Raw genomic sequence first — 13,358 nt, forward strand, 5'->3', positions numbered from 1 at the left:
TACCCATTGGATAGGAGTTTGGGTGGACTCCAGAGTCGGTCTGGACGATTTGAAGAAGCGAAAATTCTTGACCCTACGGGACTCGAACTCCGACCCCTCAGTTGTCCAGCCCGTAGCAAGTCGATACCGACTACACTAACCCTGCTCCACTGTGCTGGAGCAAGTTTCATTTCTTCGGAAACCAGAAATTGAGTTGTTTATTTTTACTCCTTTATCGTATTGTAGTTTTGAGGATTGCTGCCATTTCGAGGTTACTTTATTCATTTTCTATTTGTGACATACTGCATAAGTTTGTTTTAGTTGTCTTTGGTTTGATAGTGCCACGTGCGATAAGCTGAACGAACTGCCACACTGTTTGATACCTCGGGAGCTCGAGAGACTTATGTGCGCTCTAGTGGTCGTGTTCCTATATTAGATTTAAGATCAACATCGGAACCGGAACTGGATGTCGTACAACGCCTACAACCTTTGACGACAAGAAAAGGCAACAAAGTACATATCTGAAATGGCAGTGTAAGTGCGTGAAAATTATTGCGTTCAATTTTGTAAATAAGTTCAGCTGTTCGATTGTGATATAGAAGTGTAGAGACGGTGGCAAGGAACACTGCGAGACATGTTATTGAATGTGTAGGCGGCCTTGTTTAATATTTCACAATAAGTATGGCCTAAAATTTATGAAAATTTGTATGGGGAGCAAATAAGACGTTGCCAGTGGTGTTCCGAAACATTGTACTAGTTTCGTAGTATGCCTAGAGGTGAAGTCTTATGTTACGGTACAGCAGTACGTAATTCAATCTTTTCAAAATGTAGTAGTAGTAGTAGTAGTAGTAGTACCAGCAGCGATGGTGGTAGTTGTAGTAGTAGTAGTAGTAGTAGTAGTAGTAGTAGTAGTAGTAGTAGTAGTAGTAGCAGCAGCAGAGCGGTTGTGATGATGGTAGGTCTGTAAGTCGAAGCCTGTGCTGTAGAAATCCAGAAGGTAGGTTGTTAGATTTTGATGGTTTCCTTCCTCCTGTTTCTGAGAAATTTTAGTTCTCTTCTTAACACTAACAGAACCATATCTTGATGCAAGACTGCTGCTTAGTTTCTTAATTTTTTTAAAGTTAAGCAGTGGATGTGTTGTCTTTGGATTCTGAAAATAGTCCGAGAGCACATTAAAGAAAGAGGCCTGCTTAACGCAAGCCGTCACAGCACAACAGTGCAATGTATGATGCTGACAGACCATGTGACCCTTAATTTCAGTAATAGTATGTCTACGGCCACTGGGTTCTTGGACACCGAAAAACCCTTTGATATCACATGCCACACTGGCTTGGTATATAAGTTATCTAAATTGGAATTTAGACAGAGTCATAGATCAGAATTGAGTGAGTCCTAGGCATTCATGGAAGAAGGATTAAACCAAAGATTTATTGTTGTTACAATTGATTGGACAAGGAGTGATCAATAAATCCAATTAAGTCACCCATACATGTGACAATATCGTTCATTTGCATATTCTTAGAATTGCTTCAGAATTTTAAGGAGACCTTAATGATTTAAATTGCTTTATGGTTTCAAGCCATCTTTAATAATAAAAAAAAATGATGCTTGCCATGCTTCATCTGAAATCATTACAGAGAGACAAAGAACGTGAATTGGTGAAGGTTAGTATATTATTTTACAAAAGATTCTTCTCGCACTAGTAAACTAATAATTCCAGCAAAAGCAAGACATTAATTACTGTGATTACTAAGAACCAACAAAGTGCTGAGGAGAAATTTCATGCCGCATGAGTAAGAACCTGAATATAAACGATGTTAGAACCATAGATCATCAGTTTTATGATAGTTTAATATTCTAGAGTTAAATAAGATCATAATGTTCAAACAATTCCAAACTTGCCTTATAAGGTACTCAAGGTATCATTGAATTTGTGAAAATGGAGAAAACCTTGAGTTTTGAAAATTTGCAGTTTGAGTAAAAGAAGAATGCATAATGCAATTTTAATTGTTTAGTAAGTTGTAGCCAAATTGGATGTTTTCCATTTTGCATTGGCAGTGGTCTGTGATGAACTAATGGCGTGTTGATCAACCCACAGTGAGATAATTATCCATGTGGTAAAGTCTAGTTTTAGATTGGAAAGTGTGATATTCTGTTGCCCAGCCCTGTGGCCTTTGCATAAAGTAACATAGCTTAAAAACGTGGGTATAAGAAGGAGTCACATGCAGAGGAGATACACAGTGATTAGCTTGAGGTGTCACAAATCACAATTCCAGAAGATGCAAGGTAAAGTTGTCCCTGTGTTTAACTAATTAAGCACTACACCATGAAGGCATATAATAGTGGATTTATAGACCCACATTTTCTTGACCTTGACACTGTTTGGAAGGGAGTGGTGAGCTTCATGCCCTGGCTTCTTTACCCCCAGGGTAAAGAATAGGATAGGAGGTTGGGTGGACTCCAGAGCTGGTGTGAGAGACATGGAGAAGTGAAAATTCTTGACCCTACTGGGACTCAAAACTCCAACCCTTCCATCGTCCTGCCAGTAGCAAATTGCTATACTGACTGCACTATCCTGGCTCACATTCCATAAGAATGAGACAGGTAATATTGGAAGATTTGAGCCACAGAATAGTGGAAGGTTCTCTTCAATAATGCAGTTACGTATTTGAGTCAAGTTTTAAAGGACCAGTAAGTCTTTCAGCATCCTAATGAGTGCGACAGCACTAGTGCAACCAATTGTATACCACAGACACATTGAATTATCGTGGTGTAATGTTCATATTGTCAAGAAGGACAGCTGCTATTATAAAATCTCTAATTTTGTATTTAATTTTTTTATGCGCTTATTGGAGTTGATTGCCTCTGTGGTCTAGTGGTCAGCGTTCCTGGCTACAGATCCAGAGGTCCGGGTTCGATTCCCGGTGGTATCAGATTTTTTCTGAGAAGTGGATCAGGAATGGTGTCCACTCAGCCTCGTGATGATAATTGAGGAGCCGTTTCAAGGAAATAGCGGGTGCGGTCTAGAAAACCGAAATTAATGGCCGTGGGGATTCGTTGGGCTGACCACGTGACACCTGCAAAAGTTGGCACTAAACTTCGCCGATAAGTGGCGGTTGCTCGGTTGGTATAGTTCTTTTGCAGACTAAAATTTCGGAGTTTTTTTCTTCTTCTTTTGTATTGGAGTCTGTAAAGAGTACATCAGTTGGTTTGAAATAATGTTCAGTTGAATACCTTAATACTAACACTGCTCTTTTCCAACCTGGCTTTTGTTTATATCAGCTCAGTCGGAATGGTGCTATCCCTGCTACTCCTGTTTCTACCTTAGGATAGTGTATGATGATCACTGTAAGTTGTCCTCGCAGATCAAACTAAGGAAGGTCGGTATAGGTACAGGAAACTAGCTGGGTCGGTTAGCATGAGACTCAAGGTAGTGATGCCAAATTAAGCGGTATTCTGGGAGTTAATCCAACTTTATGTTTATTCACTTATTGTTATCGAAACCACACTGTTAATTTATTGTATGCTTATGCTTTAGATTATAGCACGTTACTCGATCCGCAAACTGTGTCTCGGAGCGTGCAAGGGTCACGCCCCTACACTTCAGAATTGGGTGAAGGACTCATTTGTGGAATGGCTTGCACATCCCCATGCTGGGAATTCAAAAGAATTCGAATTCTCCATGGTGCAGACATATACATGTCATTCCATCTTCCGTAGGGAAGTTTGAATGAGGCATCTCAATCATAATGACCCTCATTCACAGGCAATTGTAACGAGTTTTGACCTGTCCTTCTCATTGACTTTTTGTAGGCGTGTCTGGTTTCCTGTACCCGAGCTAAATTTATGACTGCTCATAATGTCAAAACTCCGGACTCCTTGGTCCTGCCAGAACCTAGAATTTCAACATGAACACCGTATTGCACATCCCAGACAATGAAATACGATATTATGCGTGTAGATTCACAATATAGTTCCAGTAACATTGAAATATAAGACTTGAATTTAGAATTACCAAGAATAAATTAGAAATCAAGTTCATGGTCATTTATAATCATCCAAATAAATAAGGGCTAAGACTGATCAGCGTCAGTACATCATTTCTTCCAGCCTTGCCATGCAGTTTATATAAGATTACATTAATCAGTGTTTCATGATCATAACTTTCATAATTTTTTTTGTGATTCCAGATTTGACACATTGCATTGTACTGTGAAGAAACCTATTCTGCACTATGGATGTAATGAACGTGGATACTGAGAATAAAGGATGTACTGGTGAAATGGAAGTCCAGATCCCTAATACGAAATCTGTGTTGGTAACTGAATTTGTAAACTGGGCACAGAAAAAGAACAATCTTTTTAAATTACTTCAAGACTCAGTATGTGATGATGGTCGTATTTGCTTGGAATTTAGCATTGGAACAGATAAAAATTTTACACTTTTTTGTCCATCAGAATATCCTCATTATGAAGATAATTTCTTTGTTGAAGCTACAACGTCACTTCAGTTCTGGTGCAATGCATTAAATGAGTTTATTCTTGATGCAGATGTGTTGCTGTCCCTTGAAACCATATTAGAGAAAGCTGCATCCCTCTACTGTAACAAGAAATCAAGCAGGTCACCGTGTATAAGCTCTTCAGAGTCTGACCCTGAGGGGGATTTGGGTGAAGAATTTATGGTGGTTGATGGTGACTCTGAAGAGGGAGAAGAATGGGAGCACGTACTTTGTCAGAAGAAAAAGATGTGGCGCATAAAGGAAGCAGAACTGAGAGCAGCCACTAAGCAACCAAAAATGTCTGACATGTTTGATGGAAATGTAAAAGATCATCCAAAACAGGTGTTCAGTAACTCTGCAGCATCTGGAATACTAACAAATGACTTAGTTGCAATTATGGAGTCAAAACACAAGACTGGAATCAATGCAGAGCCTATTGATGACAATATCTATAAGTGGGCAGTGTTCCTCTCTTCTTTTGATTCTCAGGGAAATTTGAATCAGGATTTGCTACAGTTGTATCAGAAATATGGTTATAATTATGTAGAGCTGCAGCTTGATTTTACAATGGATCTTTATCCTTTCTACCCACCAGTTGTAAAGGTTGTCCGCCCACGACTACAAGGTTCCATGATGTTGCGTGTTGCTAGTATGGACATGTTGAAGCTGTCTCATTGGAATCCTGCAAGAGATATGAAATCTGTTTTACAAGAGATCAAAGATTATTTAAGCACATGGGCAAGACTTGACTTGAACAGTGAACGCAATGATGACCAGCGCTTCCCTCAAGGTGCTTATATTGAAATGGAAAATTACCTTCTTTGGCTAGCATGGGTAAGTGAAATCCCTTCACGTGCCCACCAACGATTCCCAGAAGCAGAACATGAAAGGTTATTGTCTCATGCACCTGACAGTGACAGAAAAAAATGTCAAGAGAAGTCTCCGTTTCCTGCTGGGACAGGCTACAGCTCATCTTTCCATAAAGGGTGGGACATAAATGCATATCTGGCTGCTCAGAGGGAGAAAGATAAACAGATAGAATGTGTGCTGCAGAAAATTCTGCAAGAACTTAAAAAAGGTTCAGACTCAAACAGTGATGATGTAGTGCATAGAAATCCCTTTGGTGTTGATGGTACATATACCAGCTTCACAATTCCATCCTGCAGTTCAAATTTGTCAGCGATGGAAGTTACAGAAAAGAAATGTAGTGATAATCATTGCAAAGCAGTGTGTGAGAGCAGTCTTGTAGCTGCAGCACCAAAGAAGCAATGTCTTGTGGATTTTGAACCTGATGGTATTCTTTCAGAATATCAGGTTACTTCTAAAAAGTGGAACTCAGAAGTTTGCAGTCAGCAGAATGGTAAGAGCCCTGTAGACCCAACAGAAGATCTATTCAATGTTTTGGAGGCCTCCACATTAGTGCCTTTCCTAGAATCAAAGCTGCAAGTAGATTCATTTCTTGAAATTTGTCAGCATACAGCAGTTTATCGCTGTGTTGTTGATATTATTAGTGAAATTGCTTCAAGACCAAAACTTGTTGGTTTGTTATGGAGTCTGCCAGACCAAGTGCAGTCCATCTACACATTGGTGAGTAGATTGGAAGAGAAGGCAAAAGCTATTTTAGTACAACTCACAAAAACATCAGCAAATGGAAATATTCCAACTACTGCATCAGCCAAGAAAATCAGTAACAAAAGTTCAAATAATGGTTCAGGCTGTGTTGAAGCTCCAGAAGAGGAAAGGCTGGCACGGGACTTCTATCAGATGAGTCACACAGTTTCAGCTGCTCTGGTAAACCAAGGTCTCCTTGCAACGTATGATAAAGATCAGTCATCCACTTCTCAGCAGTCTCCTAGATCACAGTCACCAACAGCAAGCAGTCTGGACTGTGATCAGACCTTAACCCAGACATACAAGGAAGCACTAAAAGACTTGCAGTATTTGAGTTGTGACATTGAAGGCAAGTGTTTACTTCCAAATAATAATTTGGTTAGAGTAGGTTCATGTTGTCAGTAAGAGTTTAATATGCAGTGATTTTACAGATGCTTCAGTTTTGTTTGTTTCTGTCAACTTTTCGTTGCAGGATGACTTTCACTTTACATGTGTATGTTGTGTTCTTGACATCAGTTATGTTAGTAGTCTGATCTTTCACCTACACTTCTGTACTCATTGTAATATAATTACTTGTGGTTAAATGAAAACTCCACAGAATAGAGTCTGCAATGCGTGTGTAAGACATACCCAACTGTGACTGATAGACAATTATTAGTTCACATTTCTTCACACTGAAGGGTTAGTCTTTAAGTGCCTGCTAATTTATTTTGTAATACTGTGTTGTAGGCTTTGTGCCTTTATGTTATGAGAATTTACCACAGTGCTTGTATAGTAATTTGTTTTACTGTGTAGCTTTCATTTATTTTATCACTATTTTTGGTTTTTGTTGGAAGGATCAAAACAACCATCACAGATGCTGTAGAATTGCCTCCTAAGACTGTTTCAGTTGCCTGTTTATTTTAGTGGAAGGTGCAAGTGCACATCACTTCAGCACCCATTTTAAAAAGGCCCTCCCTCCAAATTCTGCGCAGGTGATAAGGATTGCACACGAAATGGCTGCGTTGTCAACCTCTCTGCCCCTTGATCTAGGATCAGCCATTTTCATTCGTACAGTAAGTGTTAGATAGCCTGTTTGCTAATGACCAGGGATTTGAAAATTCCTCCTAGACTCACTCACCAGTAAAGAAAATTATGTGTCACATTCCCTAAAGAACATATAAAAAATAGGAGATACTAACAGTATATTTCAAATATGAGCCAGGATAGCGCAGTTCTTATAGCGACTGGCTACACGTTGGACGAATGAGGGGTCAGATTTCAGGTCCCAGTAGGGTCAAGAATTTTCTCTACTCCAAGTCATCCAGACTGGCTCTGAGGTCCACCCAACCTCCTATCCAATGGGTTCCGGGGCTCTTTCCCCAGGAGTAAAGCTGCCGGGGTGTGAAGCTGACCAGTCATGTCCAACTAGTGCTGAGGTCAAGGAAACGTGGGTCTATACATCCACTCCCCCATACGCCTTCATGGTGGAGTGCTTAATCAGTTAAGCACATGGACTTTACCTTAATAGATAATGTATTTGTGATAGTTTTTGGAAGTGACAAGTAATGGCTGTTTTAAAATTTCCAAGCAATTTTTGGTTTTATTATGCTACACTAAATAACACGATTGTCTTTCTCCAGGTGGGTGTCGAGTGGATTTTCAAAACCCTGCCAGTAATGTTTTCTACCTAGGCAATTTTTGTAAGTTGCATAGTAAAGCACTCAGTAAATACTTCATTCATGGAAATAAATTTTAATGCATATTTGAATTTTATGAAAATATCTGTATTTATAAAATAAGTTTTTGTGCATGTGATATTAATTTGACGCTTATTCTTTCTCGTAGGATGATGCAAAATGTACCTTGCTGAGGGCACTTATTATAGGGTGAGTTGAATGCATATTTTAATGTTGGTATACACCCTGGTTTTTGTTTAGCACTTGTTGTCAAGGTACACATGTGCATGTTATCATTTTTTGTGAAGTTAATATGTAGGGGCAACAATTGCAGATTGTTCTCCAGTCATGTTATTTATACTATTCATTGATGGACCACAGAAGCAAGGAATGGTATGCCAGGAAGAGAGAAATTTCTTTCTTTTTCAGAGAGCTTCTTTCTTCGTTTCTTACAGACCAGAAGGGACACCTTATTCTGGTGGTTGCTTCCAGTTCGACATATTTTTTCCACCACAATATCCCACATCGCCACCACTAGTGCACTTCTGCACCACAGGCCTGGGCCAGGTCCGCTTCAATCCCAACCTCTACTCTTGTGGCAGGGTGTGCCTGTCTCTCTTAGATACATGGAAGGGCTTGCAAGGGGAGCACTGGCACGAGACTTCTACGCTATTACAGGTTCAGTTTTTAAATAATGAGCTATCATTTGAGACAAACTTAACCTTCAGTGTATTGTTTTAAAATGGTTTGTACAGCATTTAAGATTGATGTATTTTATATGCTCTGTACGGATCATTTTTGTAATATTACACTCTGCTGCCATCACAGGCCAACAGTTACCTACTGAGGACTGACTGACTGAATGTCTTTGATTGAATGAGGACTGAGATGCCTCTTGTATAATTTAGAAACCAAGATCCGTGAAGTCAGAACACCAATTTTATGTCATTAATTTACAGTTATGAGTCTTATCAGGCAATGTAGTTACGTTCTACATGAAGTGAATCCAGTTTGTGCATGATAAATTGAAGGAGTTTTTTTTTAGTAATGTCTGGCAGTTATAATTAAACTTAAGGGGCAAAATTAAACACAATTCACTGTGGCTTACAGCTGTATCACGTGTCGTGGTTAAAATGATGTTGACCTTACAGAAAGGGTTAATAATGCTCAGTTTGATGAGCATTTGAATTACAATATTGATGAGTTATCAAAGTGTAACATATGTACATAATGTTAAATTTCTTTCTCATCCACCTCCTCAACAAGAATTCGGTGCCTTGAAGAACAAAAGTTTAATTGCTTTTTCCTTCTAATGCAGTATCTTTATCCCATCTGGGAACATAAGTATGTATAATTTCAAGAATTATGTCTACATTTTTCTTTACGTTAATTGGTTTTTTAATGTCATAAACTGTGACTGTGGTTTGATTTGTGGTTACTTTTTCATATCCTAATCTGTCTCATGAATTGCTTTCAGTATAGATTAAAGAAAACGTGAAGTTTTCATCTGTCTTAAATTCCTTTTCATGTTTCTTAACATAAACATTTTCTGTTGTGAATTACAATGACTCATGTGCATAAGACAGCTCTGTGTTAGGAGTGTCATTTATGGTAACCAGGTTCTCACTTCTGTTAATAAGCACTGAGATTCTCCTGTATCATTCACTTCTTAGCATGGGAATCTCAACAGGGTGGTCTTCCTGATGTTTAAAACGGCTTACTATACAGGTCCTGGTTTCAATACAAAGCTTGATCCTGGTCCCAGAACCTTACTTCAACGAACCAGGCTTCGAGGCTATGCTGGGAACCGAAAAAGGGAAACGCTACAGCAAATCCTACAACGAGGATATTCTGCTCCATACGATAGTCCATGCCATGGTTGCCCAACTGAAGAGGCCAAGTCCTGGGTTCGAGGACGTTATACGCGCACATTTTCGGATCAAGAAAAAATTTATATTAAAGGTATGAGGTTATAGTACTGCATGCAATCAGGGCCCGGATTTTGATGACCTGAAAATATTTAAAAAATGACCGGAAAACTCCAGAAAAATGACCTAAAGGAGGAAGAGAAAGAACACTTCGCTTTCATAGTATTCAAATTTCAGAAAACATATGAAGAAAAATTCCCTAAAATGGCCAGAAATTACAAGAAATACCCTTAAAAGTCCAAAAATTTACCAAAAAAAATACCTATAAAATTTACATTTCTGTAGCCAGCAGCTCATATCCGAGATTTATATATTTAAGAGCATCGCATAGGAGACAAGGGAAAAAAGATGACATGTCATCAAAATCTGGGCCCTGCCTATAATACAGCGTGTTCAGGAAGTTACCTAGCCCACAGAATAAACTAATGTTATGAACACTGTTGAAAGTGGTAGCCATTATGTTTCTCACATTAAGGTAGACAATGAATCATGCACCTGTACATCATCTACTGCATGATGAATTTTTGATCTGTATTTTTTCCAGTGTATGAGGGTGATTTGAATACACGATGTGTTTTTATGCCCCAGTGAAAGACCTTGGTGGACCAAGGTCTGAACTTCTTGGTGGTCTTGAGCCTTTTGATATTGTCTCTGAAGAACTGATGACCATCACTTAATAATTTCTGTGTCAGTTTCTTCCATGGTTTCCATCTACTTTTTGAAACATTTTATTCCAGTGACTGGTCAAAAACAAGTGTCAAAGAGTTGGAATTAATTCATAGATTATGATATGATTGAGTAGTGATTCATCATGTTGTACAGTACACCTGATGAAACATAAATAAGAACAGGGAAGAAATGATTGACAGTTTTTTAAATGAAATAACTGATGAACGAAAAGATGTGCCTTATTAAAAGTTATATAAATACATTCGTAATTCAGTTTTTATTGACCCCAGTTGTCAGCATCTGAAAATAAATTTCCTGGCCAGTTAGTTGCATCATTGTGACCTACATGTATGGTTTCAGCAAGATGGGTCCACTGCTCACACTGCACAAATAAACATGATGGTTCTGCATTGAATGTTTCCACAGTAATTCATTTCTTGCCACAGAGAAATTAACTGGACTCATCACTCACCTGAATTTTCAGCAGCAGATTTTATCATATGGGGCTGCCTAAGGACAAGGTATATGAAACAAGGCCTGCTAGTATCCCTGACTTAAAAAAACAGTGTATTGGGGAGTATATTGAAGCCATCCCTAATGTCCTTCTGCTGTGTGTAATGACCGCTCTGCCAACTCGAAAGCAAGAGTGCACAGATGACAGTGACAGCCTTTCTGTTCATTAGTTATTTCATACAGGGTACATTCTGCGAAGTGGGCAACATGTTTTAACAGAAGTATCATCTTCAGGCTCTGACATTTTCGGTATTGTGTTTACACTTGTGCATTGAATATTTGAGGGCCTGAAAATTACATCAGTCATTGAAATATGTCACCTAGGTTGTTGAATATGTGTACTGCAAATGTATTTGTGTGTTTTAAAAGTTAAAGATATTTAAAGTCATGTCACATGTCTGAAGAAAAAGGAAGGTCATGCAACTGATACTATATTACATTTCTTATCCATTTGTATTTATTTATTTATATTTTTGTTGCTGGTAGAATCATTTCTTTTAATTTGCTTCTCAGTGTTGAATATCTGACTTTACATTTTCACATTTTGTTTTTACATGTATTAAACTGAATGAGCATTACCATGTTACTGTCATACATGTCACCTGATGAGACAATAGACCATACTTGATTTTCAGACTGTTGGACAAAGTCCATCAGCAGTTATGTAAAGGTTTATTTAATAAATGTGTATTAGTGCTTGTGTAATTATTTTGTATATGTTTTACAGGAAATTAAGTGCCACATGAAGACTCATAATGATGTAAAGTCCCTGCAGAGAGCATATGAATCACTGCATTATGAACTTAACAAATTAACTTCTGTGTCAAGTAAAAAGACAGGATCAAATGTAAAAGAGGACACTAAAATTGTAAAGAATCCTGTGTGACCTAAAGATATAGGAGCAAAGACCTAGTTGAGACTGTGATATCTCCTGACTGAAAGGATTCAGATGCTCAAAACACTTTCCAACTAGAGGTAGGACGATCCTTAAAAGTGCCATCAAAAATTAATTCGTCAAATATGTAGAACCCTTCTGGTACAGAATCTAACTTAATTTTGTCCACTTTTCATGTGTATTTTAGGTGTCGAAACAGATGTCATTTTGGAAGTGGTCTAATTTTCTGTAGCATTTGGAACGACACTTGAAATTTCTGTTGAATGATGCCAGTGATATATGAAGACTGAAATGTTCAATTGAATTATTTTTAAAATATTTGCTGAATTTAATCGTCCAATCTCTAGTTTCAGTATGAGTATGTAGATTGTAAGAAGTTGTGCAGATGTGGAATGAACAGTATGAAGGTAGGGATGTGAAATGTAACCAGTCCAGTGCACTTGTTCATTGTAATTAATGTTACCTTATTTAACTTAGACCCTGTATTTGCTGGATTATAAAATATATTTTCAAATATATAAGTGTTACATAAAATATTTAACTGTTATATAGCTTTGAAGCAGATTGTGAAATTGCAAACTTAAGACACAGTGATATCTGTACTTAAATTATTTTAGACAATCCTATCAGTTAGTCAACCCAAATACTAGTTAAAACATTATAAATCGTCCATTAACAACAAAAAAACATGTTTACAAATAATATATTCTCTTGTGGAAAATACAGCAGTGAGTCTATGTAAACAATGTACTTATGCAATTGTTTCCTCATCTGCAAGTCAGTGATTCCCATCATTACTGTGAATCATCTTCATTGTCCACTTGAAGCACAAGTTTGATCTTTAACTTTTGTAGAACAAAGTTTTCCCATAGTCATGATGTAAAGTTATAAAGATGACAGCAGAAATTAGAAAAAGTAATGTATGAAGGACATTCATATTGCACTCTTCACATATTTCCATTGAATGTAATTTAATGTTTTAATTCTCATTATTCAATGTCTGATTAATTTTTTTCTGATTTTTGGCTGCTGTTATATGGGACTGGATGGTAGTGATTTACAGTTTATTTTAACCCTTTTTAGTGTCAAGGTCATTGGATGCTCAAAAACATACAAATGCCAACACTGATTTGGTCAGCGCTCCATGTTCACCATGTTTGTCATTTTGGATTGCCACATGCAGTTGCTTGTCATTAGCCCTTTCACTGCTAGTATGTTAAGTAACTCTCAGTACCCTCTGTGCTGAATTATTTTTGAATAAATCTTTTATAAATAATTTAAGTGCAAAGCATGAAAATTTGTGATAAAATGTAACTAATCTTACCTCAGACAGGGAACAGGCAGCAGAAGTTGCAAAAATGTTAAATTATTCAGTATTTTTCACAGGGGAAAAGTCCATTTGAATCAGCGTTGTCCAAAATGGTCAAAAAAGTACATAATTCACTATCCTAGTCTTATCACTATGTCACATGTTGACCAAAGTCCACAAATTTATTTAAAACCATTATAGAAAGCACCACACACTATACAAAGCCATTTTTACTAGCCCTGTGAAATACCTGTGTGACATGACCATGGAGCGCATGCCTTGCTGTGCAGATGCAACC

General features: G+C 37.8%; 1 protein-coding gene across 10 annotated transcripts; it reads left to right on the top strand.

Annotated features, from left to right (window-relative positions):
• The first annotated feature begins 450 nt into the window (after positions 1 to 450).
• On the top strand, positions 451 to 13,063 carry LOC111861733. 10 transcript variants are annotated; one of them, XM_023846547.2, is made up of 8 exons: positions 839 to 976; positions 1,559 to 1,643; positions 4,170 to 6,437; positions 6,995 to 7,143; positions 7,916 to 7,956; positions 8,202 to 8,424; positions 9,475 to 9,708; positions 11,584 to 13,063. In XM_023846547.2, exons 3-8 carry the CDS (start codon positions 4,214 to 4,216, stop codon positions 11,740 to 11,742), a joined length of 3,030 nt encoding a protein of 1,009 aa, XP_023702315.1. In that variant the 5' UTR covers positions 839 to 976; positions 1,559 to 1,643; positions 4,170 to 4,213; the 3' UTR covers positions 11,743 to 13,063. The 10 variants fall into 10 exon arrangements, with proteins under 10 accessions (XP_023702316.1, XP_023702310.1, XP_023702311.1 ...); XM_023846548.1 differs by lacking the exons at positions 839 to 976; positions 1,559 to 1,643 and adding an exon at positions 451 to 513; XM_023846542.2 differs by lacking the exons at positions 839 to 976; positions 1,559 to 1,643 and adding an exon at positions 474 to 781.
• The last annotated feature ends 295 nt before the right edge of the window (positions 13,064 to 13,358 follow it).

This window comes from Cryptotermes secundus, unplaced genomic scaffold (assembly GCF_002891405.2).
Source record: "Cryptotermes secundus unplaced genomic scaffold, Csec_1.0 scaffold309, whole genome shotgun sequence".
In the NCBI taxonomy this organism is placed as follows: domain Eukaryota; kingdom Metazoa; phylum Arthropoda; class Insecta; order Blattodea; family Kalotermitidae; genus Cryptotermes; species Cryptotermes secundus.

Bases quoted from the DNA above. Each gene is read 5' to 3' on its own strand.
- LOC111861733 (XM_023846548.1), top strand. From the start codon at position 4,214: ATGGATGTAATGAACGTGGATACTGAGAATAAAGGATGTACTGGTGAA. The intron at 7,957-8,201 runs GTGAGTTGAATG...CGTTTCTTACAG, and splicing joins CTGAGGGCACTTATTATAGG to ACCAGAAGGGACACCTTATT. The intron at 8,425-9,474 runs GTTCAGTTTTTA...CTTACTATACAG, and splicing joins AGACTTCTACGCTATTACAG to GTCCTGGTTTCAATACAAAG.